Source organism: Biomphalaria glabrata, chromosome 3, assembly GCF_947242115.1.
Source record: "Biomphalaria glabrata chromosome 3, xgBioGlab47.1, whole genome shotgun sequence".
NCBI lineage: Eukaryota > Metazoa > Mollusca > Gastropoda > Planorbidae > Biomphalaria > Biomphalaria glabrata.
Genome location: NC_074713.1, coordinates 15,614,846 through 15,642,524, shown reverse-complemented (window position 1 = coordinate 15,642,524; position 27,679 = coordinate 15,614,846). Strand labels below are relative to the sequence as shown.

Sequence of the window (27,679 nt, the reverse complement as noted above, 5' to 3'; positions counted from 1 at the left end):
GTTTAAATTGTTTTTTAGAGTTTGAATTTCACGAAGATGTTAAATTCTAAGAAATAGTGCTAATTTTCTTTTTTAAATTTATATAGTTGTAATTTATACAAACTTAATATAATAATACCCAAACTCCAATTGTATTTTTAAATCATATCAAAAGACAATATCTTCTTGTTTTTCACTTTTTTTGGCATTTATTCGGTAAAAACAGAAAGTTTATATGAACTAATTAGAATTTAATTAGGACAAAAAACTGTTTAACATATTTTACATTTAAACCAAAAATACACAATGGATGGCTGCCTGGTCGTGCTGTTTGCGCGCTGGACTGTCGTTTGGATTTATCGATGGTACAAGGTTCAAACCCTGCCCGCTCCCATCCCCCGTCATCCTGTGGGAGGTTTGGACTAGGAAGGAAACTATCTTCAACTCTGAAGGAACATCCGAAACATGTAAAACATTTTACAACAAACAACTAATATGTAACCAAACTATCCATTAAAGTTATAAACAGACATTTGTCTTATGAAACTAAAGTCCTAAACTAACGTCCTAAACAAACTTCCTAAACTTACGTCCCAAAAGACGTCCTAAACAAACGTCCTAAACCAAGCTTCTACTTTGACGTCTTCTACTTTAACTCGTTGACTGGTTTAACTATGTTATTGTTATGATTGATTAACAACTCCTTGAAGCGGGAAGCCATTTTGACTATATCTGTGGCACAGATTCCTAACACTAGAAGACCAATACATAACAAGAATGTCGTGCCTCCTAGACATGTCTCAGATACTGAATGATTTTCCATTGAAAATTTCAAACGTCTTTGAGCCAACTGGTCTTTCCCCAAGACTTTCAGATGAGACACGATGTCTTCACTCATTGCGTCTTTCTTTTGTACATATTCGTAGAAGTGCGGTTTGTTGCTGGCGTACGAGCAGGTGCAAGGGCACACAACTCTTTCTGACATTGGTGTGCCTGAATTAAGAGTAGTTGCACTTCCTGATTGTGTTGCACTGCTGGATGTAGTTGCTGACGTCAAGGGTGTTTGTGCTTCTTGTGTAAAGGTTGATGGGTTAGCAGCAGGAAGTAGATCTATATTCGAGGTGTTTAAGATAGTAAAGCTTTTTGCGGATGAAGGCGATGTAATACGTGATGTTGTGGTTGATGTGGCATTGGGTGATGGTGTGGTTGTTGTGGTTGATATGGTATTGGGTGATGTTTTTATAAATGGTGTGGTTGATGAAATATTGGATGATATTTTGATTGATGGGGTATTGGATGGTGTTGTGGTTGATGTGGTATTGGGAGATGTTGTGGTTGATGCGCTATTGGGTGATGTTGATGTGGTATTGGTTAACGTTGATATTGATTTGGAAGTGGGTGATGTTGTTGATGCGGTAGTTGATGTTGTATTGGATGATGTTGTAGTTGATGTGGTATTGGGTGATGTTGTAGTTGATGTGGTATTGGGTGATGTTGTAGTTGATGTGGTATTGGGTGATACGGTAGTTGATGTGGTATTGGGTGTTGTGGTAGTTGATGTGGTATTGGGTGATACGGTAGTTGATGTGGTATTGGGTGATACGGTAGATGATGTGGTATTGGGTGATGTGGTAGTTGATGTGGTATTGCGTGATGTGGTAGTTGATGTGGTATTGGCGAATGTTGAAGTTGATGTGGTATTGGGTGATGTTGAGGTTGATGTGGTATCGGGTGATGTGGTGGTTAAGTCATTAGTTGATGAAGTCGTTGATGTAGTGTTAGATGATGTTGTTAAACTAATTGTAGTAGTTGTAGAGTCTGTTTGAGAAGTGGAGCTTGCAACTGTCGTTGTAGACGTCGGGGCTTTTGTTGTTGATGCTGCCCCAGCAGTCGACACCCGAGTAATGCTTGTCTGTGCTGCCGTTGTGCTGGTAGTAGTTAAACTTGGAGGCACATAATCAGGACCCCAGCCTAATGACCATAACATGCTTGACTTTAAAGGAGAATTCACAATACCGGAAAAAGTGCAGTTAATCACACTGATATTTACCCAAGTTCCATATTCCGATAAAGCCTTAACAGCAAATTTAAACGAGCCATCCCCTATTGGCGTCCAAGATAAACCATTCTCTAATACACCGTTGAAGCTAAAACCACTACTGCAATTAGATCTGGTTGTAAGTATTACCTTACATGGTGAACTGGGCACAGTGACGTAGTAGGAGCCCCAATTTTGTGTTGGGGTCATTACGAGGTTATCACCCGAGTACATTAACTGGACTATAACTGGTTTATTGGACTTTATGACGGCTGCTCCGTGTTGTTTGAATGAATAGTATTCGATACAGTCATTGTTGGTTTTCAAAGTCAAAACATTGGTATCGATGTTTAACGATGTATTAGATTCAGTGTAAACAATCTTGACATCAGTAGACGACCCGGGCGTCGGGCAATCGACTACAACGTATTCGGTACCAAGCAGATTGGTAGGGGCGACTTGTTCGATGTTAAAGTCATTGATGACATTGTTGGACAGAGTGAGTGTTCCTGAGAAGACGGCGACCTTTCCTGAGCTCTGAATAACGCTACCGCTCAAGTTAACGCTATCAGTTATAATTTCCAGCGTATCCCAAGAGTTTAAAGTAACCGTCAGCGAACTTCCGTTAAAGTATGTTTTGTTGTACGAAAAAGATGCCAGGGGGGTCTTGTTCTTGGAGGAAAGGCAGAAAGTGATTGTCACATTGACTTTTGCTGCAGCGCTTGCCACGACAAGCAGACACGAACCGCTGGGGCACTCTGCCAGAGCTTTGTAGGTCTGGGACAAATTGGCCGTTGGTACAGCAAGAAAACTGTCGTAGTCGGAGCCGGCAGAGACTGAGTGTGCCAGTACAACGATTCTTCCAGAGGAACTAATCCTGGCGAGGACTCCACCTAGACGAGAGGAACTGCTCGCCAGAGACTCGTTGAAGCAATCACTGAAGCAGCCTTGCCCAACACCCAGCGATATCTGCCCGAACCAAAGTGCGGTCAAGTTCTTCACTAATGTCACGTTTACAGTGACAAGCACTTCGTCGGAGTTGGCAAGAGAAAGCCTCTGCTGGAAGGAAGAATTTGTTGGTCTGGAGCTTGGAAAGGCTAAAAGAAATTCGCTGCCCTGGAAACTCGATTTCACAACGACCACTGGGAATAGAATGCAGAATAATGTTGAAAGACGCCAGGTGTGGATGGCGTGGCGCATGGCGGCAACGAAACTGTAAGATGATAGAAGATAAAATAGGTCTTACTGTCTCCGAATTGAAATTAATGCTCGTGGTTCATTTAAAATAAGGTAACTAGCTTCATATGCTTTAAGCTCTCCAGACATTAGTTTAAACAATATACCAAATTTATGTTCTATAAAATTATAAATGAGAAACTATTTTCAAAAAAAATATTTTGTAATTTGCTTCGATATTTAATAAAAACAACAATTATAGAGATTAATAAAGAGATTAATCTTTATAAATTAAAAAACAATTAGGAGCACTAGTATAAATTGAATTTACTTTTAAATTATCAATGTAAACGTTTAGAGAAAAAAAGTTATTTGAGAACAAAATAAATGTTTTCAATGAAGTTCTTTAAGAAACTTTATCTCGTTTGACCTTTTCGACGTGATATTTACATTTTTAATAAAATCCTGTAAGGCCAGACTTACCTGGAGTCGTGTTCAATCCTGTATCAACTGTACGCGTCGATCTTCATCTTAGCTTATCCAGTTTATTTTGCAACATTCATTAAATCGTATCTTATCAGCCGAGTTAATAAGCTTGCAATTGTTCCCAGTTCATCTTATTCCAAGACAAGCTTCTAATATCATGAACATGTTTAATTCACTGTAGACCAGATCATCACGTTTTCAGAGTTGTCATAAGGAACATAATGTACAGAAATAAGTATATATTGTCACATAACAAAAATATATATATATAAGTTTTTAAGTAGCGACTTATATATAAATTATATAAAAGTCTCAATGCTTTCTGCGCGTGCGCGAGTTGTGTTCGTGTATGTGTAGGTGTGTGTGTATGTGTGAAAGAGAGTGGATGTTTAGGTAGAGAGTTCGATGGGTTATTGATTTTCCATCATTGTCCAGAATGTTGTGTTTGCACTGAGATTTTGAAAAGTACCGTACGCAGTCTGAAGACTTTAATCAAAGTACATTGAGAGACATCCTGACACTGTTTGTTCTCGACCAGGCCCGGCGTCATTAACGAAACTGATACACGGCCTACACTTAACATTTTGTGTGATTTTGTCTGCGCTAGTCTTGGACTAAATGAAGGGAAGTGAGGAGAGAACTGGGGAAATAAATCAATGAAGATTTTTTTTTAGTTGAGCTTGACTCTCTTGAATTATGGCCTGCTCTGCTCTAACATCTAACATCGTCAATAGTGTCATTGTCAAGAATCTGACTAGGAACTCTATCAGGAAACCCAAGAGCTTCTAAATGTGGACGCAAGAAATAGAGTGAAGTATTAAGGAAAAGGAAAATCCAAATCCAAAGATGAAGTGTTCAAGTGTTTGCGAAGCAGACTTAACGGTAATCTAGATCTACAGATTTGATCACACGTGACGCAATTGCTGGCCTTTCTGTCGAAAGTCGATTTAAGTTGGTTTTTTCGTCGCCTACATTTTTCTTCGATACTTTCCCTTGAGTCTCAGTTGTGGTGACAAGTTTTTTTGTGTCAGAGTTGGTCCATGTCAAAGAAAATGTCTATATTTTCATGTGCGCATGTGAAAGGCAAGACTTATGAGAGCTTCGACACCATCTATTTAGAATGTTCTTTGTGTACAGAGAATCGAAGACCAAATCATTTCATTCTAAATCTACCTGTACATTTAATTCTAAATCTTCCTGTACATTTCATTCTAAATCTACCTGTACATTTCATTCTAAATCTACCTGTACATTTCATTCTCTTCATCCAACTAGTGTAGAACTTGAGAACGTCTTGATGTTGTTTTGTTCGTTTTATATTTCTGCATGTTCTTTCAAATCTAGACCCAACACATAGTCTAGACAAGACTTGATAGATTTTGTTCTCAATGCAGTCACTGTATAATGTAATTTAATTATTAAAGTTATTTCCTGCGTTTCTATTCAGTTATATAATGCACCATGTCTAGATTTTCTTGGCTCTTTCACTCTTCCCTAAATCGCATCAAAAACTCTGCCAAGCTCTGACTCCATTATAACATTCTTAACACCAGCCTCTAACATGACTTAGCAGCAAACGTTTTTCTTTGATACAATTGTTTTACAACAAGTTGCATTGTCAAAATCCTTTATGGGTAGATGATACCTAGGAAGTTATGTCTACATGATACCAAGCAAGTTAATGGTAGATGATACCAAGGGATTAATGGATAGATGATACTAAGCATGGAATAGAGGGTTATGAATGGATGACACAATGGAAGGTATAAGTAAATGACACCATGGAAGGTATAAGTAGATGACACAATGGAAGGTATGGGTAGATGACACCATGGAAGGTATAAGTAGATGACACAATGGAAGGTATAAGTAAATGACACAATGGAAGGTATAAGTAGATGACACAATGGAAGGTATAAGTAAATGACACCATGGAAGGTATAAGTAGATGACACAATGGAAGGTATGGGTAGATGACAACATGGAAGGTATTAGTAGATGACACCATGGAAGGTATAAGTAGATGACACAATGGAAGGTATGGGTAGATGACACCATGGAAGGTATAAGTAGATGACACAATGGAAGGTATAAGCAGATGACACAATGGAAGGTATAAGTAGATGACACCATGGAAGGTATAAGTAGATGACACAATGGAAGGTATAAGTAGATGACACAATGGAAGGTATAAGTAGATGACACAATGGAAGGTATAAGTAGATGACACAATGGAAGGTATAAGTAGATGACACAATGGAAGGTATAAGTAAATGACACCATGGAAGGTATAAGTAGATGACACAATGGAAGGTATGGGTAGATGACAACATGGAAGGTATAAGTAGATGACACCATGAAAGGTATAAGTAGATGACACAATGGAAGGTATGGGTAGATGACACCATGGAAGGTATAAGTAGATGACACAATGGAAGGTATAAGCAGATGACACAATGGAAGGTATAAGTAGATGACACCATGGAAGGTATAAGTAGATGACACAATGGAAGGTATAAGTAGATGACACCATGGAAGGTATAAGTAGATGACACCATGGAAGGTATTAGTAGATGACACAATGGAAGGTATAAGTAGATGACACCATGGAAGGTATAAGTAGATGACACAATGGAAGGTATGTGCAGATGACACAATGGAAGGTATGTGTAGATGACAACATGGAAGGTATAAGTAGATGACACAATGGAAGGTATTAGTAGATGACGTCATGGAAGGTATAAGTAGATGACACAATGGAAGGTATAAGTAGATGACACAATGGAAGGTATAGGTAGATGACACAATGGAAGGTATGGGTAGATGACACAATGGAAGGTATGGGTAGATGACACAATGGAAGGTATGGGTAGATGACACAATGGAAGGTATGGGTAGATGACACAATGGAAGGTATAAGTAGATGACACAATGGAAGGTATAAGTAGATGACACAATGGAATGTATGGGTAGATGACACTATGGAAGGTATGGGTAGATGACACTATGGAAGGTATAAGTAGATGACACAATGGAAGGTATGGGTAGATGACGCCATGGAAGGTATAAGTAGATGACACAATGGAAGGTATAAGAAGTTGATACAATGGAAGGTATAAGTAGATGACACCATGGAAGGTTTGGGTAGATGACACCATGGAAGGTATGTGTAGATGACACCATAGAAGGTATAAGTAGATGACACCATGGAAGGTATGTGTAGATGACACCATAGAAGGTATAAGTAGATGACACAATGGAAGGTATAAGTAGATGACACAATGGAAGGTATGGGTAGATGACACAATGGAAGGTATAAGTAGATGACACAATGGAAGGTATGGGTAGATGACACCATGGAAGGTATGGGTAGATGACAACATGGAAGGTATAAGTAGATGACACAATGGAAGGTATAAGTAGATGACACCATGGAAGGTATAAGTAGATGACAAATTGGAAGGTATGATTAGATGACACAATGGAAGGTATGGGTAGATGACACCATGGAAGGTATAAGTAGATGACACAATGGAAGGTATAAGTAGATGACGCCATGAAAGGTATAAGTAGATGACACAATGGAAGGTATAAGTAGATGACACAATGGAAGGTATGGGTAGATGACACAATGGAAGGTATGGGTAGATGTAACACTGGAAGGTATGGGTAGATGACACAATGGAAGGTATGGGTAGATGACACAATGGAAGGTATGGGTAGATGACACAATGGAAGGTATGGGTAGATGACACACTGGAAGGTATGGGTAGATGTCACACTGGAAGGTATGGGTAGATGACACAATGGAAGGTATAAGTAGATGACACAATGGAAGATATGGGTAGATGACACAATGGAAGGTATGGGTAGATGACACCATGGAAGGTATAAGTAGATGACACAATGGAAGGTATGGGTAGATGACACAATGGAAGGCATAGGTAGATGACAATGGAAGGTATAAGTAGATGACACAATGGAAGGTATGGGTAGATGACACAATGGAATGTATGGGTAGATGACACTATGGAAGGTATAAGTAGATGACACAATGGAAGGTATGGGTAGATGACGCCATGGAAGGTATAAGTAGATGACACAATGGAAGGTATAAGAAGTTGATACAATGGAAGGTATAAGTAGATGACACCATGGAAGGTTTGGGTAGATGACACCATGGAAGGTATGTGTAGATGACACCATAGAAGGTATAAGTAGATGACACCATGGAAGGTATGTGTAGATGACACCATAGAAGGTATAAGTAGATGACACAATGGAAGGTATAAGTAGATGACACAATGGAAGGTATGGGTAGATGACACAATGGAAGGTATAAGTAGATGACACAATGGAAGGTATGGGTAGATGACACCATGGAAGGTATGGGTAGATGACAACATGGAAGGTATAAGTAGATGACACAATGGAAGGTATAAGTAGATGACACCATGGAAGGTATAAGTAGATGACACAATGGAAGGTATGGGTAGATGACACAATGGAAGGTATGGGTAGATGACACCATGGAAGGTATAAGTAGATGACACAATGGAAGGTATAAGTAGATGACGCCATGAAAGGTATAAGTAGATGACACAATGGAAGGTATAAGTAGATGACACAATGGAAGGTATGGGTAGATGACACAATGGAAGGTATGGGTAGATGTCACACTGGAAGGTATGGGTAGATGACACAATGGAAGGTATGGGTAGATGACACAATGGAAGGTATGGGTAGATGACACAATGGAAGGTATGGGTAGATGACACAATGGAAGGTATGGGTAGATGTCACACTGGAAGGTATGGGTAGATGACACAATGGAAGGTATAAGTAGATGACACAATGGAAGATATGGGTAGATGACACAATGGAAGGTATGGGTAGATGTCACACTGGAAGGTATGGGTAGATGACACAATGGAAGGTATAAGTAGATGACACACTGGAAGGTATGGGTAGATGACACAATGGAAGGTATGGGTAGATGTCACACTGGAAGATTTGGGTAGATGACACAATGGAAGGTATAAGTAAATGACACACTGGAAGGTATGGGTAGATGACACAATGGAAGGTATAAGTAGATGACACCATGGAAGGTATAAGTAGATGACACCATGGAAGGTATGGGTAGATGTCACACTGGAAGGTATGGGTAGATGACACAATGGAAGGTATAAGTAGATGACACACTGGAAGGTATGGGTAGATGACACAATGGAAGGTATGGGTAGATGTCACACTGGAAGATTTGGGTAGATGACACAATGGAAGGTATGGGTAGATGACACACTGGAAGGTATGGGTAGATGACACACTGGAAGGTATGGGTAGATGACACACTGGAAGGTATGTGTAGATGACACAATGGAAGGTATAAGTAGATGACACAATGGAAGGTATAAGTAGATGACACCATGGAAGGTATGGGTAGATGACACAATGGAAGGTATAAGTAGATGACACAATGGAAGGTATGGGTAGATGACACAATGGAAGGTATAAGTAGATGACACAATGGAAGGTATAAGTAGATGACACAATGGAAGGTATAAGTAGATGACACAATGGAAGGTATAAGTAGATGACACCATGGAAGGTATGGGTAGATGACACAATGGAAGGTATAAGTAGATGACACCATTGAAGGTATGGGTTGATGACACAATGGAAGGTATAAGCAGATGACACAATGGAAGGTATAAGTAGATGACACCATGGAAGGTATGGGTAGATGACACACTGGAAGGTATAAGTAGATGACACAATGGAAGGTATGGGTAGATGACACAATGAAGGTATGGGTAGATGTCACACTGGAAGGTATGGGTAGATGACACAATGGAAGGTATAAGTAGATGACACACTGGAAGGTATGGGTAGATGACACAATGGAAGGTATGGGTAGATGTCACACTGGAAGATTTGGGTAGATGACACAATGGAAGGTATGGGTAGATAACACACTGGAAGGTATGGGTAGATGACACACTGGAAGGTATGGGTAGATGACACACTGGAAGGTTTGGGTAGATGACACACTGGAAGGTATAAGTAGATGACAGCAAGGAGGTTATGGGTAAATGACATTAATGAGGTTATGATGAGTAGATGACATCAAGGAAATTAGCGATATATGACTTGAAGTAAATGAAGGTGTTTGACATCAAGGAAGTTACTGCTCTTGTATACACATAAAAACGAGATGTGTACGTTATAATTGAGCCAAAACAAAGGTTACTTCACGGATAGCCAACACAAAGGATACTTCACGGATAGCCAACACAAAGGATACTTCACGGATAGCCAACACAAAGGATACTTCACGGATAGCCAACACAAAGGATACTTCACGGATAGCCAAAACAAAGGTTACTTCACGGATAGCCCCAGAGGGGTTCAGTTTTTCAATGATTCCATAAAAAAAAAAAAAGATGTGTTTTCTAAAACATATTCATTGCATCTGGTCCTTGGTTGTATTGACTTCAAAAGTGGAGAAATGGAAATGAAGGTAAAAAGAATCAGCTGTAGTACAAGTAAACATTTCCTAGGTTCGGAGTTCAATACAGCTACAATCGTCAGAGGTAATCATTCTTTCTGGCCAAACAGTACACTGTCGGCCTATTAATCATTGTTTGCTAATGAAGGTGTGTTGAATGAAACATGTTTTGATCTATTGGATCTTTTTTTTTCAGCGACTAAATTTGAAATCTTTTGTTCTAGAGAGTTCCACATTATTATACTCAGTCAAACATTAAAAAGTCAATACTATAAAGGCCTATAACAGTTGAGGGTGCGAACAAAACTTCTGTAAGAGCTGATCTTAGATTCTGGTGAAGGAGAAAAATAGATCAAAATTCTAAATCACTGCTTTTCAAACAGTGATACGCGTATCACTCTTGGTACTTAAACAAGTGGCACTCGTGTGGTCCCTTATTTTCCACGAACAGATATCTCGATCTTTCCGTTTTTTTTTCTCTTCATGGAACGTCCCCTGAAGGAACGGTGTGTGTCTCGTTTTGTTGTCCTAAAGAGAAAGCGTTGACCGGGGGGCAGTACTTTACATCGAGTTGATGGCAGTTTACTTTGGCCACTTCAAACAGAAGACAATTTTAGTCACTTTAAACGGAAGACTAAGAGAGAAATGTGTCATTGCTCAAATAGTTTATTGTTTCATGATAATAGCTTTACATACAAGAAAACTGTTCAACAAAATATTTAATGCTACAACGGAGTTGATTATCACAGTCAATAAATACAAATCTAATGTAATACATGAGACCTTGTAGCACAGTGCTGACATCGACATTACCAATCAATACTTTAGTCAAGAATATACATTGTGACATGTAGTGACGAATATACTCTTCACAATGTTAAACAACTTCAGTATTTCATACATTTTAGGAAACAGAAGAAAAAAAAAGAGAGCCCCATACATTGTAGAATGTTAGAGTTAAGATTTATTATAAGTCAAAGAGAATGAATTATTGGATTGGTTAGTAGCTTACAATTTTATTTTAAATATCTTTTAACTTTTTTTTTTACATTTTTAGCGCCCCCGAAAGGGGAATAGAAGCTATTAGTTTTGTGTGAAATGTCTGTCCATTCCATTTAGATCTCGTAAACTAGAAAAGATAGTGAAAATCCGACATTATAATATTTTAGTCCATTCAAAGTTCTGATGCAACGGCTTCTTTTTTCTTTTCTAACAGCGAAAAATCTAATTTTTTAAATCATTTATGCAAGGAATTTTTTTAAATAAAAATACACCACTTTTACAACTATTTACTATTAATAATAACAAACACGGGAGGCTCTTTAGTAGTGGAGGCTGCCATTTACTATATTTTAACACATTTATGCGAATGGTTTTTGACTTTTTGTTAAAAAAATATTATTTTTTTTAACTTGTATTGCTACGTTATGTAAGTTCCGTCCTACTAACTACTACATTTACCCAAAAATAATGGTTACTTTTTTTAAGAGAAAAAAATCTATTTATTATGCATATAAGTTGAACATAATTTAAAACAACAATTAATAAGTAGTTTTTTCATATGTCACGTGAACTGCAGTGCTACATTACAGCCATAGAACACAACTAAATGAATTTGTTTTTTTGTTTTTTTTTCTTTTTGAGGATTTGAATAAGAGATTGACCCTTTACAAAACAATTAGATCAATTAGATATTCATTATAAGACATCAGTTAAGAGAGCACCAGGTTGCATGCGGCCTCAGAACGAGACAGCTGGAGGTCACTTACGAAGACCGCGGGATACACATTTGAGACCAAAAGAAAATCCGATGCCGAGGACAAATGCAGACGACGAAAAGAAAATCTAAATCGACCACCTGCAGACAATGGTTATGCTTGCCCTGAATGTGTCAAAATATGTAGGTCATAGCTGGGGCTGCGCAGCCACGGGAAATACTGCATCCCTCACTAGTTTTGCGACTCTAAGACAAGCCTTATTATTAATATAAGACACCAGTTAGGCCAGGTTCGCATTTAACTTCACATTCACTTTCACCTATCCTTTGGTCAGCTGGACCGCTGGTGCACCACACAAGATCTGTCAACCTTCTTTCTCCATTCTTCTCTATCATTTGTCTTTGATAGAATATAATTCTGATGTTCTTTCTGAAAATATTGATACCTGCCTTTTTACCTGCCTGGGTGGACCACTTCGGGGGCTGATTTTGAGTTTGTGTTTCCACACAAACTGTCTTTGTAACCTTGTTTAAATTGATACATCAGAAATTAGCAAAAACAAGAGAGAGTATGTTTAGTGGAACTACATTTCTTTACAACACATTGTCATGGAACAAATTCCTAGTAGGACAAATCCATTCCTAATAACTGGCTTATCTGATTAACCAGATTCAAATGCATAATAAGATTTGTTTTGCTACTTTAATTGTCGGTCTGAATAAGTGGTTGGTCCAATTCACCAATGGTCTAATTAAATGGATTTGACTGTAGACATATTTTGAGATTTATCCAAAATGTAAAATATGAACCAGTCCATTCTCTTTTTTTAAACTTTAACTAAAAACATAAAGATTCAATATTAATTTCATAAAGCTTTCTGGTACTTGTCAGCAGGGTCTGTTAACTGGCAATACATTCTGCAGCTTATCTGGCAGCTATAGAGCTTTTCCTAGAGCTGTTACGAGACCGTACAAGTGACCCCTCTGTGAAAAGTAATCCATTCTTGCTGCTTTTGTGGTCCCTAAGCTGACCATCAGGCTGTGGGGTGCCAGTGACACTCTCATCTTGAGTCTGAAACATAAGAACATAATGTACTGCTAACCAAACAAAGCATAAGGACAAAATGTCCTGCTAACCTAAAGAAATGTAAGGACATAATGTCCTGATATATCAATAAAGCACTTTTCTTGTGGTGCCAGCGGTAGATGCTTATAAGATAAAGTTTAATCTTTAATCTTTATTGAAGCCTTAAGAGTAAGTACTAAAGATGAAACATTTAAGAAATTATCTATAAATACATGCAACATTAATCACACACTGGGGCAATAATAAAACATTCACACTGTAAAGAAATATGCAGTGCTTTAAGTTAACACATTTTTGTTTTTGTTGATTTCAGTTTCATTTTTTTTCCCTATCATATACAATTGAACATCTTTTATGAAGACATTTCAGCTGGGTTGTAAGTTTTAAAGAAAAAACACAGTTGAAAAAGTTGCTATAATTGAATGTCTGCTTGCTTAGTATTGTGATTTATTTGAAGAGAGATTGTCTATTTAAACTCATGCTCTCTACTGTGAAATAGAAATGTATTCTAATATAATAATATTTCTTAGGTAAAAAAAAAATGACATTATATCACAAATACAAATGTTTAAACAAAGTCTATAATATAAATTTTAAATGCAGAGGTTGCACTTTCTTATGTATTATACATTTTACATATCATAAATGTAATTTATTGTTCTGAATTTTTTTTTTCCTCCTGCTTGCATGCCAACAAAGATTTTATAGGAATGTATTAAAACACCCAAGGGCCACAACTGTTAAAATTATAATGACAACACCTAAAGCTGAAGTGTAGCTTGACAATTCATAAAAGTTACAAGGCACAACAGTCATGGACAAATAAATGTTGACAAAATAAAAATGAATTTTACCACACCATCAAAATAGGTTGTACAACTTACACATAAAAAAACCTGGTATGGTTAGTTCATGGAACTTATGTCCATCCTGGCAGAGGGTTAATAGAAAATAGAATAAAATAGAACTAAAATGATTTATTAATCATTTAACTTTAGAGCTAGCATAAAGCTAAGCAAATGTTAAACACATTTTTTTTAATTAACTTGATAAGAAGTTCTTTTTTTTTTTTTTTTTTTTAAATTTAAATCACTGAATAATTAGAACCCTTTCATTGTAAAGCAAGATTTCGATAGTCTAAAAGTTTCCATTAAAATCTAAGAAACTTGTTGGCATTGTACAAAATAAACTACAATGTATGGATAGCCAGGTTGTCCATGAGAGAGTGACAATTTATTAGTCAGTAAATCTGGAGCTAAAACCCAAGCCATGTTAGTACATTGTTAGTATTACAAAAAGCAGCAAAAAAAAAGTCAGCATAAACTTAATCATAATCAATCATGAAATGAACTTAGGAAAATTATTTACATTCCTTTATATAGTTGTTATAGCTCTTTCTCAAGATAGATATACTACTTTCTCAAATTTAACCTACTGGGCTTATTTCCTCTCAATAACTAAACAGAAATACCAAACTCTTTGAAGAATCAATTTCATTTTTTAAAAATATTTTTTTAATAATTTGTTAAAAAATTGTTGAAACTTAGGTAACTCTTTTAATAACCCAAACCTATATCAAATATCCAAGAATTTCCATTTCAATATAAAAGAGAGAGAGAGAAAAACTGTGACCTAATTGTGTTTTTTTTCTCCACCCAGATATCAAGACATGTCTTTTATTGAAATAAAAAAGATTAGTTGTTTTTTTTTTCAAAGTCAAAGAACACCAGTGGGATAATGTAAGTAGACTACAAGTTCAATCTTACTAAGTTTGTATGACCACGAACTATAGGAGGTGGTGGCGGAGTGTAAACCTGAAAGTAGTTTTAAAATAACTGAAAACTTGTCAAAGTAAATGTGCTTAGAAATATTAAATATCACACAATTTTAACTAAATTATAGAATTTAGAGACATGAAACAGGATTTTAATGAATAAGACAGAATTTCTCAAACTGAATCTCTCACATTTGGCTTCAGCTAGGGGACTAAACCATAGGAGGGGGTGGCGATAGCATGGCACCACTGGGCAAAAGACCAGAATGAAAGATTGCCAAGATGGACTACAATGCCACATGTTAAGGACCAAGGCAAAGCACCTAATGGTAGGTACTAGTAGGCTGTGGTCAGGCATTAACAGGGATGGGGGAAGCCATGGAAATGACTAGCCCTTGACATTATGACCATAAATAAACCGATTTTAAGTAACAGACTTCTAATATGGATCTTGTAAAATGCATAGCATACAACAATATTGACTCAAATCTTTTTGAAAAAGACATTTAAAACATCTCCTTCTTCTGGACTTTCGTATATCACAATAGTTAAAATTCTTCCACTCTTTTATGTGGTTATGTTCATGACATTTGTGTGAGAAAAAAAAGGTCTACAACAAGACATCTTACTTATCACAAGGATGATCTTATGAGCATCACGCCCAGTACCGACTTACTTGGGCTATCTCCCTTGGATAATATTATTGGCCAATGCAGCCCTCTAATTTATCAGACTTAATTTGACCATTGGCTTTTTTTTTAGGATAAATAGTGCGCCCTGATTTCAAGAAAACCCTTTAATATTGTTCTTTTTTTGGCATTCTCTCTTGTTACTTTGAGAAAAAAGTATTGTAGACTCCAGGAAAAAAATGTCTGCTCCCTCAGACCCCTTATTGGATGGTGAGGAAACCTTCTGCATCTTCAATTCTATCTCCAGGAAGAACTTTCTTTAGTATGAAAATCACATAAAAATCATGTACAAAAAAAAAGAACTAACTTTAGTAAAAGTTCATTACATAAGTTTTTTAATTCTAGACATAGTGTTAATATAAATATGAAAAAAAACATAATAATTGTGTTATAATCATATGTCTTTACATTTATTTTCTTTATCTTTCATTCATAAAACCTTTCTGGACCCAACTGTGGGAACATGCAGTGTTCCTCCATATTCCCAGCTGCTGGGGGGGGGGGGGGGGGGGGGGGGGCGGCATAAGCCCAATTTTTCTCATTTAGGGGGGCACTTACGGTAACGTTTGACAAACACTGGACTAAGACACTCTACAACAAAATAATTTCACTAGGTATTTTGTTATATTTTAATGTAATTGTTAAAAAATAGAAAGCTATAAAGATATTTCATAATTTTTTTTTAGGAAATATTAAACTAAAATCTCATTAAGCTTTACTTTGCATAATACTAACATAAGCTAACACACTCAAAAACATTATATTTGTAGATGTTACAACTAAGGGATTTGCATTTAGAATTCAGAAGATATATATCTTAAAAAAATAAACTATACTGTTAGCATTTCTTTCAATTTGCTAAAAATTAATATGCATATTAAAATTGTAGAAAATAAACCATAAAAGGAAAATATTTTTAAAAAAATGACATAAGCTCTACCTTAAATCTAATGCCTTCCGATAAAGAAATAGAAAATGAAGGAACTGCTCCCTCAGGTATTGATGGTAATGTGAACTCAGAACTTGGAGCCTGATAATTTTGAATATTTTCTAATCTACGCCTCAACATCTTTTCATATTTCAAAACTGAAACAAACAAACAACATATTTATTTTATTTTTAATTTTTTTCCTTGTACAAATGTAGGAGAATACATTTTTAAAAATATATTGAATGCTATAACCACAAAATGCATTTTGAAAAAAATCAAATTATGGAAAGATTATTTTAAGTTTGCATGTAGATTTTTGTCACTATTTCATTGTTTGTAAAAAAAAAAATGGCCATGTTTTCTAAAAACAAAATTTGGTTAGTTTTATGAAAAAAAATCAGTAATTAGATAAAATCACATGTGTCAAAAACATAATTTATTTCATTGTTATCTTGTACTAGTAAAGTTAAATTCCACAGAAGACAACTTTACAAGTAAGTACTATACAGATGTAAGTAAAGATGTCCACTAATTAGAAATCAATTTTAAAAAAAAACAAAAAAAAAAAAAAACTTTGACATTTTGTATCAAGCTAAAAGTCAACTAGTGTCAACTACCACAAATGTCTTAGGCCATCATTTCAATATATGCAATGGTCTACATTACCAGGCCTTTTCACCAGATCAGAGGGACAAGTTGTTGCCCTTCTGAAGCCAGCCCAGTACAGCAGAAGATCCTTAAAGATGTAGATCTGAGCCTCGTCAAACAATGTTGGTGTGATTTCTTTGCCAGTCACATAGCGCTGGGCAGCTTTTAATGCTTTCTGGTGCATGTCCATTGGAATATCAATCTGAACAAGTCATACAATAAACATCAATGGAATTAAACTAAACAGAGGAGATGTTAAGGAACCTGTTTAACAATTAATTTTTGAGACTATTACATGTAGTAAATGTTTGAATATTATAATGACATGACCAAGATATGAAGTGTTTCCAGTTGCTGCATTTGTTTTTAAATGAAATTTGAGAGGACAATGATACTTTTATTATAACCAAACTAAAATGTGGGATAAATCACTAGGCTACAGCATATTCAGAGCAGTGATGCACAGATAGTTCTACACAAAACAAGACACACTAGCAATGGTACAGAGTTGACAGAGAAATGAACACACTCATGGCTCTACTATTCTTCATTGTGGTTAAGTATTAAGCTGTTGGACCTAGTAAAAAAAAAAAGGGCTTCCAAAACTACTAATTTGCAGCCTTAACAAGATTATATATTCAAGACTCATTGATACAGTCACATACTCATTCCACTGATATAACAGACTCATTGCACTTGATATCACAGATTTTCTGCACTGAAATCACAAATTCATCACATATATCACTCATCCCACTTATATTACAAAGCCAGCGTGGAAGGAAAATGAAGTTTTTTAGTCTTTTATTCAAAGGAACTGAAGGCATAATTAAATCACTTATAATAAACCCTAATTAAATCATCACTTAATGCAAATATTGTAACATTGTTACAAAGCCAGATTTAACCTGTAAGGCTGGAGAGTAGCAAGACTCTAAGAAACAATCCACTATTGACTGAACTTTCCCTCTCAGCAGTTCTTCATCTGAGTAACTGTGGCTGCAATCCTGTGACATAAACAATAAATGTGCAGGCAAATAAAAATCTTCTCTTACAAATTACAGACATTTTATTAAAGAGAATTATATCTTAAACCTATTCATGTGTCAACATAGTCTTGGTTTTCCTGGCTTATTCAGGCAACCTGTTCAATGTTCTAATGGCAATAGGGAAGAAGGAGCACTTTTGTACAAACTTGTCCTAGCATATGAAATAATATTTTATAAGATTGTGTATTTGTATTTGTAAGTTTTGGTTCTGAAGTGTCTCTAAATTTAGTGATATAGCCTAGTATATAGTATATAAACCAGTAACACAGACTAAAAACGCAAAATACCTAGGTGTTATAATAAATTTAAAACTGTCATGGAATCCACTATAAAAAAAATAAATTAAAAAAAAAGCATGAGGGTTTATTAAAAGAAATTTCTATAAATCAAATAAGAAAATAAAACTAAAATGTTATTTAACCTTGGTTAGGCCAATAATGGAATATGCATCCTCTGTTTGGGACCCCCTCAACTCAAGAAAACATTAAGAAACTAAAACAGACACAAAATAGAGCAGTGAGATTCATAACAAATGAATATTCACATTTGACTAGAGTAACACCTTTAGTAAAATCACTAAAATTTAGAAAACTTTCAGGATAGAAGACTTAAAAGTAAAGTAGCAATTATACATAAAACACTGACCCATGATCTCCAAATACAAAAACAAAATCTAATAAAATACTCAGAAAGACACAAAGATAAAGTCTGTAAATTGGCAGAATTTAAGTCATTGGTTAACATGCATGACTAGATGCATGATGCATAGGAAGTAATCATCTTTTTTGAAGTAACGTCTGTATTATATAAGATAAGATAAGATAGGAATTGAGATGTGTAACATTTCGCGTAATGTCTAATGAAAGAATGAAAACCATCTAAAAACTAATGAGCTAGATTATATTTTCCATGCAGGATGTAGTGTGTGCTGTCTTACCTTAAATTTCTGAACTTCAATATAGAAAAACAAATCCTTGTCTATTTGAGGTGTCTCGTCTTCATGCCCATGTTTCAGCAGGTACTTATAAAAGTACAACATTGGAATAGATAGGTGGCCCATAGCTGACTGGTTGAGGGCTGTAAGAAGTTCATTTTTGTGTTCCCTTGTGGGTTGGGCTCGACCAGTTGCCTGGAAGAACACAATGTAAGATTTGAGTTTGGGAATGGGCTTTAATAAATGTTGAAAATATTTAAATACAAAGGGAGGTAATAAAAAAAAAAGGTTTTATTTACTGAACAGAATAAACTTGATGAAGAAAAGAAGTTTGTAAAACAGTTTTAAAATATAATCAACAAAAATAACAGAAAATATTTATTTTATTGGAAAATAAAGCTTTGTGAATAGTATTATAGGAAACATAGAGAAAACTTTTCATCATTTTTAAATTATAAATAATAAACTAGCTCCTTATTTTACTGATATAAAATTAATGGATACATCAATAAGTAAAAAAGGCTGTAAGAGTACACTAATAAGATCACATTACATAAAGACATGCAATGACAAAATATGTTAGTATCTGGTTGAACTTCCAGCTTTAAAAGAGGCAGAACAGATTGAAGCTGCAGCAATGATGATAAATTTCATTTTTAAGTGCACTAATATTATTGAGGGTTACACATTTTAGAAAATCTGGCTTATATTCATGCTGAGGCAGAGATGACAGTAACTCAGAGCCTGTGGCCAGTAGATGAAATACTTAGCAAACTGAAATTTGTGCCTGCTTGGAGATAATGAATAGTATGTTGTGCAGTGCAAAACAAAGAGCTCAAACAGATACAGTTGATACAAAAAGTGTGAGTAGCTTTTACAGACATGTTACATTAATACAATTATAATTCATAAACTATTTTAATTATTTTTCCTGTAGTGTTGTTTTTGTAAGTTATTGTTGAATGTCAAAAAAAAGAGAAAAAAAAAGGCAATTTTACAAATAACCAAAGGGGGGGGGGGGGGGGGGAGGTGTTAGTCTCTGACATTTTAGATTAATTCATTCATGTGAAATCTTTTAGACTGTTGATGCTACACAACTGTGACAGAAGACACATCTAATTTCTAAAACAATTTATAGCTTATAAGTTTAAAATTTTAGCATGATTTTATAATAAAAATAAAAGTTATATCATGTAAATTTAAGAAATTATGAGAATTTTGATAGAAGAAATATCCAACAAAACTGATAAGTCTTTCGTTTTAAGAATGACAAAGAAAGGCATAAGGTTTTGAATATATGTAGATAGGAAGTATATATATTTATCTAAATATAAGCATGTATTGGTGTATAAGCTTAAACACAAGAGTGCAATATTAAATATGCCACAGCATTTTGCATCACAGCAATCGAACCTTCTACCTTCTTCTTGCCAGCACGCCGAGCAGTACGGGGCAAGGGGCCCAACATGCTGGCCTGACTTAGTGAGCTCTGGGAGCCGATAGATGAATAGGAATGTAGTGGTAGCCTGACATCATCATCTCTTAGTAATCTGTTATTACCCTAAAACAGTTGAATGTTTTTTTTCTACGTAAATAAAAGTCATAACATAACATTTTCATAGCATGACAGTAGATGCTGAATTAAAAAAAGTAAATAAAAATTACAAGTGTGCAAAAGTTTACAAGTCTAACCAAAATCTTTTTCATAGAAATCACTATATCAAACCAAAACATAAAATTTTTTTTTTTCAATGTCTTTTTATTGTTATATAAATTTTAAAAAATATACATTTAGCTATTTAACATTGTTTAAGAAATTAATAAAAAAAAAATAAGTTTTCTAACAAAAAGACTACAAACGTATCAAAAAAAACATGCTCAGTTTGGTTAATCACAGCACACCAATATACATGTGCAGAATTTTTTTTCCCTTTGTTTCAGATAAGTTTATAGAAAATCCAATTGAACTTCAATCATACATTATCATATTATTTTGGTAAAATTTTTTTTTTTATATTTCACACAACAAACAAATAAAACTGCTGCCAGATTAATTCACACAGAAAGTTACATTTTGTGCAGACAAATAATATTGTAATGTATTTTGTTGTACAGCTTCATAAAGTGCCAGCCAGCATTAAAAATAGCTCTGCTGAAGACTGTGGCAATGGTCAACAACTGACCTAAACTTCTTAAGAACAAAAAGAATTTGATTAGTGTTAGAAAAGATCAAACCTGGACTTAAATCTGATAGTCTCATATCACACAATTATATTAACCTTGTCATCTTTTTTCTTAGTCACAATAAAATTTGTATTCAAAATTTGAGGGTTGTTTTTTTTTTCTAAATAAAAAAACACCTTTTAAGAATTTAGTTGTCAAATACAATTAATATATGTAAAATTATTGGAGAAATATTTAAGGTTCAGGTCAGTGTTTCTTGAACAGTGAGGGGCACTCCATGTAAGAGAAAAAGGTAATCCATTTTTTCACAAGGACAAAAAAGTCCTTTGCATTGGCATGGTATTTTAGTATTATTCTAGTAAAAATGACATTATTAAAAAAGTTAAAAAATATATTTAGTTAAGTGACCTCATTTCATCTTCTGAGTATGACCTTTTATATTATTTTCTGCAACAAGATCAATTCAAAACGTTCTTTTTAAAGAAGACATTTCAATATGACTTTACCAATGCCATTCTTCTCCAAAGGAGAACATTAGGTTTATGTCTTTTACTTGAGCAAAACAGACCCGCTACATGCCTCTTGCTGAGCATGAGGATGACCTCACTATAATCAAAATATTTCAACCATACATCCTCTGCTGCCTGCACTGTCTCTCACACTCCAATATTGACCAGTCACACCTCAAGGAGAATGAGTTTCTGGAGCAGGAAAATATCTGACATTAAAGCTCTGACCTGGATACTGCTGGGGGGTTCTAACATGATGTAAATAAATTTGAGAAACACTGCTTTATGTATACAAGTTTAAGTAGAGTACTTTTGGTAAAATTTGATTTAATGCTTTGTGCTTATCCATAGAATAATACCGGATACTATGAATATAGTTATTATACATACATAACGAAGTCCTAAGTGTTACATTATCATTTTATTCCTGTTCACTATACGCCTATAAAGATATTGCAATTTCAAATACAAACTACATTCCTTGGTTAGAGCAAGCAATCACTTCAATGCTAATTAGTCATTGAGTTAATGGCAGACAACTCTTCAGTTCAAAAACAAACCTTTCGTGGCATAAAACCTCCCTGATAGTTTTCAAGCTCTTCCTTCTCTGAAATTGTTTTCAGTTGATATCTTCTCACCCTGGCCTCATAAATCTGCCTGGGAGTGAGTCCCTCTGTCTGTTGATTGGTGTTTGATTTTTTAGAGCGTGCGGCTTGTTTGTCCTCAAGGTCCTGATCCTTTGGAGGTTTCTGTAGTTCACTGTGTTGCGCTGCCTTCTTAGATTTGGCAGCCCTGGCACTTGCCCTGTCCTCCATGACATTCACTTTAACAGAGGCAAATTCCAGCTCTCTGATCTTATCCAGATATTGTTTCCCTAACAACTCAGTCTAAACAATGTCAACAAATCATTTCATGCGTTCAGAATCAGAAATGTGTAAAAGTTCAGATTCAATAAATATTAGAACCATAGAATACATTTTAAAAATCAAGAAACAAAATAATTTAATAAAGTATCAAGTAAGTATAATTATATTAATATGTGGCTATTTCTTATTTCAGAAATAAACAGTTAATTCATTTTTTAAAGTTGTTATCTTCTATCTAGTATGTGGTTAAAAAAAAAAGCTGGTAGTATTAATTGTTCTCAATAGAGAAATGCTCAAAATAGAAAACAAAACTTTTCAGAAGAGCTCATACACAATCAAGTCATAAGGGAATTTCATGTTAAATTTTTTTTTACCAAAATGATGAAACGTAAGAAAAGCTCCACCAACTAAACCACTTCTTCTAACTATTTAGTAATGTTTAGTGTAAATAAAACAAAATAAAAAAAAATATTTTAAAAAATAAAAATGTTAAAATAAAAAAAAAACGAAACTAAAAAAATTTGGTGTGACTAATTCTGAAAATAATTGAACTAATCAATGTGACAAAGAAATATAAGTCAATCAGTCAGGCAGTCAGTCAGTAGATAGTCAGTCAGTAAGACCATCACTATTTTTACCTTTCCTTTCAACTTCTTTTTGTCCCATGATGCCATCATGGCCTGCTCAGTGCTTAGTCGCAAGGTTAATTCTGCTTGAGAAATGGTGGCCAGAGATTGTGGATCAACTCCAAGCTCTTCAGATTGTTTCTTAGAAAAGTTTGAAAAATATTTTTAAATATTTAAATTCAAAATGAGAACACATCTTAATTTTTGTCTTATTTCAAATCACATGTTTCTAACATTGGGCAAAGTTGGGACTCTATACAATAATGGTTTAAAGAAATTTGTAACAACATACAGAGTATTGAAATAAAACATTTGTTAAGAGACCCATATAATGCTCCACAATACTAGAAAAGCCTGCAACTTAAAATTATCAGTTAAAAGTTGCTTCTATTCAGTGTTGCAATCTAAAATTATGAAATTTAATTACAACAAATCATACAAGACATGGCAACTGAAATTGTAGAAAAAATGATGCAAGTGTAAAATTGCCTTAAAAGTTTCTTAAGTGCTAACAAAAACTTCAATCAATTTCAATCAATTTAATACATACAAATTAAAGGACAAATTATAAATTGTTTTAAAAATAAGCAACCATCAAAAGGAAACCATTTTTATATCAATTTTTATTTTGACTAGAAACCAGTAACATGAAGCAACTGTTTGCAATGATTTCAGATTCTTCTATCTTATCTTATCTTATGTAATACAGACGTTACTTCAAAAAAGAAGATGATTACGCCCTAGGCGTCATGCATTCAGTCATGCATGTTAACCAATGACTTAAATTCTGCCAAGTCACTGGTTTTCCTGGCTAGCTCAGGCAACCCATTCCATGCTCTAATAGCACTAGGGAAGAAGGAGTATTTGTACAAATTTGTCCTAGCATATGGGATGAGGAATGGTAATTATTTGGATTATTTGGTAATCTTGTGTATTAATTAATAGGGCACCAACATTAACTCTTTCAGAACTTATGACATTCACCCTAAATCTCTGCTGTTCTTAATGTACCATGAGTCTAGATAGGAAGGGGCAGTTTACTCTGTCATATACAATATTCCATATTTCTTGCATCTATCTCTTTTTGGAAAGACTATTTGATCTTGTAACTTATCCATGGCAAGTTCTATGAGCAGTTCATCATAAGGTTTAATTATGCTTAGGATTCTTTCACAGGTTTCTTCATTTGTTTTGTATTTTTGAGAATTTAGAGGCTTATAGAAAAATTTCAGTTCTAGGGCCAGATCTTTGAAACTTGTAATTAGGATACAAGATTTTTATGGCCCTAATACACACACAAAAAAACTGATGCAAATTTGACTTTTTAGTTACTCAAGCCAAGATAGTAGTTTAATTGGAAATTACTAAGTACTAGTTTGTTTTCCAAGTTTCAGATGTCCCTTAAGAGTTGAAGATAATTTACTTCCTAATCCAAACCTCCCGCAGGATGACAGGGGATAAGAGCGGGCAGGGTTTGAACCCGGGACCATCATACGTCAGAACAACAGTCCAACGCACACACCGCACGACCAGGCAGCCATACTTAATTTATATAACAAGTATAGGCTATAGGTGGCAAAATATGTAGGTCACAGCTGGGGCTACATAGCCATGGGAAATACTGCATTCCTCTTTAATCTTCAGACTTGAAGACAAGCCTTATTATAATAGGCTAAGTCAATAGTATGCACTTTACATTATTAATAAAATGTTCTGCTGTTCACAATTGGCTCGCCAACACTGATAACAAACCCTGTAATAATCTTTGTTTTAATTTGCTGTAACTGGATGAGACATTACCAAATCTTTATAAAAATCTCTTAGCTTGTCCTGCTGTACAATGAATCAAATATAACACACAAAATAATGAGCTTACCAACATGAATTCTTTAAATATCTCTTCCACTTTAGGCATGATAAAACTGTGGACATCTCTCAATATTTCAAACGATGGATGCTCAGTCTGCTCAGCTATTTGACTAGTCAGCTGTTCATTGTCTAAATTGACATAGCGCTTAGCATCAGGTTCCAGATAAAGTCTGTATTGTAGTTCAAATGGAACAGAAAATAGAAATTATTTGTTTCATAAAGTTGAATACTGTTTGGAATAAGAAAATAGGGGGGGAGGGGTGAGTGTATTGAAAATATTTGAGAAGTTAACAAAAAATTTAACACATTTTTGTCAAGATTTATTTAACATAATATCTATACAGGTTTCTTTGTGTTTTTCAATATTTTAAATAAATGTTTTATGAAATCTAAATAGTATAGTCTGTGCTATATAAAAGTCATAATATCACACAAAATATCAAAATGGGGTGTGATGCAACAGACCTTGATCAAACAGAATAAAAAATAAATTTCCAAAATGAACTTTTTATTTATCTCTACTAATTGCATTTTTCACCTTAACAGTAACACTAATGAAATAAATACATAACAATCAAAACATAAAAAATCCTCTTTAAAAAAAAAAATTATCTAAAGGGGAAGAACTCCACCCTTAAAACTATATCTATCAATAAGTTATTAAGTTATTTCACTTATTCAATATCAAACAACATAATTAATTACCAATAATTTATTGACTAATTGAGTATTTTTATTGATTCATGTTTTGTTTGGTACAATAAATAAGTGTTTAAAGTATCAGCTTGATTCGAGAATATGTGAGGGAGAAATAGCGCTAACAATTAATTCAAGGAGACTAAACCCAATAAATTTAGCCATATCTGTAAATACTGAAGTATTAGTTTCCCTTGTTGGTATCAAGCGAAGTAATTAATTACCAGTAATTAATTGTCTAATTGGTTACTTTTTTAATTGATTCATGTCTTGTCTATGCCAATGAATCATTGTGCGAAGTTTCAACTTGATCCCAGAATGGGTGTGGAGAAATAATGTGTACACACTTTTTACAAAACAGACAGACAGAGTGAGTTGATATAAGCTTTGTAAAAATGTTCAATTCCTACTTGACAATGTGAAGAGCTTGGGTCTCCTTCCTTGATTTACTGCTTGTTATAGAGAAGTATGTCTCCAGGTCGTAGTACAGTTGCATCAGGTTGTTGGTTTCTCTGTCATCCTCACTCACATATTTCTTAAACATGTTCATCACACTGTCCACAAAACAAAAATTCTGTTGCACAGTCATCTCAATATGCACTACAACAAACAATGTCAATGTGCACAACTATTTCAATGTGCACAACAAACAATATCTATGTGCACAACCATTTCAATGTTCACAACAATGTTGATGCACATAATTTCAAAAGACTGAAGCTTGATTTAAATTTCACCATGATTATATGTTCAAGTGACTACCAAAGTTTCTAAAGATTTCCAGGTAAAAAAAATATTCAGTTTTGTCTAAAACAACACCATCACATCCCCTTCAAAAGCAGTACCATACAAAACTAAGTTAAATGACTACAAATAACAATTCCCGACTTGTCTGCCTCTGGCACAAATTTACATATATTGATGTAAATATTAGGTAGGATTCATTGGGGGCTTCATAACCAAGTTTCTGGATTATTAGACGAGTCCACCCAACTCTATGGGTAGCGGACATAATTAAGATAGGGTAAGTAAATTGGTATGCTAGAAAAAGATGACCATTACATCAGCTGCCCCATGGATTGACAGATTTCAAAGGGCACATTTACTTATACATAAGGTTACTGCTTTTTCACTAATAAGTCACAAGCTAGAAAATATTCTAAAGCAAGGGGGAAAAAAAAACACTGAAAATACATTGAAAGAGTTTATAGGCAAGCTTACGGTTTGTTTTCCATAACTTCATTTATTGATGGGACATTCTCTATTTTACTTGCTTCTAGTACAGTGGCATTAGGTGCAAGCTGCATAGAACTCTGAAAGTAGACAGTTTTTAAATGATAACAAACCTAAATATGACTAATTGTCATGCCAATCTCAAGCATCTAATAAAAAATAAAATACTTTCCACCATCCAAGTATGCCTAAAAAGTCAAAATGGTTAAATAGGTTTCTATAAAAAATATAAGTCCTAACTTACAAATGATTTTTTCCTTACTACTAATAATTCCATTTGATGAAAGTAATGTGAAGACTACTCCAACACCTTGGCATTACCCACCTCTGTCAAGTTTTGTTCTTTACTGGCCTTCTGTCTAGCATACGCTGCTCTTATAGCCTTTCTTCTGGCTCTCTCCATTTCTTTCCTTCTTTCTCTAGCTTCAGCTCTCTTCTTAGCCTTTTTATCATCATCCACATCCTCGGCCATCAGCAGTGCTCTATTTAGCCTTCTGGCTCGCTCTGAGGCTGTTGATCCAGGAGTTCTGTAAGGAGCAATGTTTGCAATCAATTTCATTACTCTCATTTCCTTCAATGACTTACTGATGTATTTTAGTTTATCAACAACTAATAAAGCATAAAAAAGTTTAGAAATACATTTATTTTCTTACAGAAATTATTTTTCAAAAATATCA

The 27,679-nt window shown here is 34.7% G+C and overlaps 2 protein-coding genes across 8 annotated transcripts in view; both read right to left on the bottom strand.

Moving 5' to 3' along the window:
• Nucleotides 1–540: 540 nt before the first annotated feature.
• On the bottom strand, nucleotides 541–3,217 carry LOC106067348 (mucin-5AC-like). The gene has a single exon (XM_013226519.2). It carries the CDS (start codon nucleotides 3,215–3,217, stop codon nucleotides 626–628), a length of 2,592 nt encoding a protein of 863 aa, XP_013081973.2. The 3' UTR covers nucleotides 541–625.
• Nucleotides 3,218–10,838: 7,621 nt separating this feature from the next.
• The window catches only part of LOC106067347 (uncharacterized), a 67,526-nt gene continuing 50,685 nt past the window's right edge, over nucleotides 10,839–27,679 (bottom strand). For 4 of the 7 annotated variants that reach the window (XM_056023630.1, XM_056023627.1, XM_056023629.1 and 1 more), the window contains 13 exons: nucleotides 27,328–27,529; nucleotides 26,991–27,082; nucleotides 26,180–26,323; nucleotides 25,081–25,243; nucleotides 23,217–23,345; nucleotides 22,273–22,599; nucleotides 20,440–20,580; nucleotides 19,023–19,214; nucleotides 17,945–18,043; nucleotides 17,055–17,238; nucleotides 16,398–16,543; nucleotides 14,761–14,808; nucleotides 10,839–12,979 (listed from right to left, as the gene is read on the bottom strand). In XM_056023630.1, the coding sequence (XP_055879605.1) occupies nucleotides 12,833–12,979; nucleotides 14,761–14,808; nucleotides 16,398–16,543; nucleotides 17,055–17,238; nucleotides 17,945–18,043; nucleotides 19,023–19,214; nucleotides 20,440–20,580; nucleotides 22,273–22,599; nucleotides 23,217–23,345; nucleotides 25,081–25,243; nucleotides 26,180–26,323; nucleotides 26,991–27,082; nucleotides 27,328–27,529 (2,014 nt within the window). In that variant the 3' untranslated portion in view covers nucleotides 10,839–12,832. The remainder of the gene's footprint in view (nucleotides 12,980–14,760; nucleotides 14,809–16,397; nucleotides 16,544–17,054; nucleotides 17,239–17,944; nucleotides 18,044–19,022; nucleotides 19,215–20,439; nucleotides 20,581–22,272; nucleotides 22,600–23,216; nucleotides 23,346–25,080; nucleotides 25,244–26,179; nucleotides 26,324–26,990; nucleotides 27,083–27,327; nucleotides 27,530–27,679) is intronic. The other 3 variants (XM_056023631.1, XM_056023632.1, XM_056023633.1) reach the window with 3 other exon arrangements.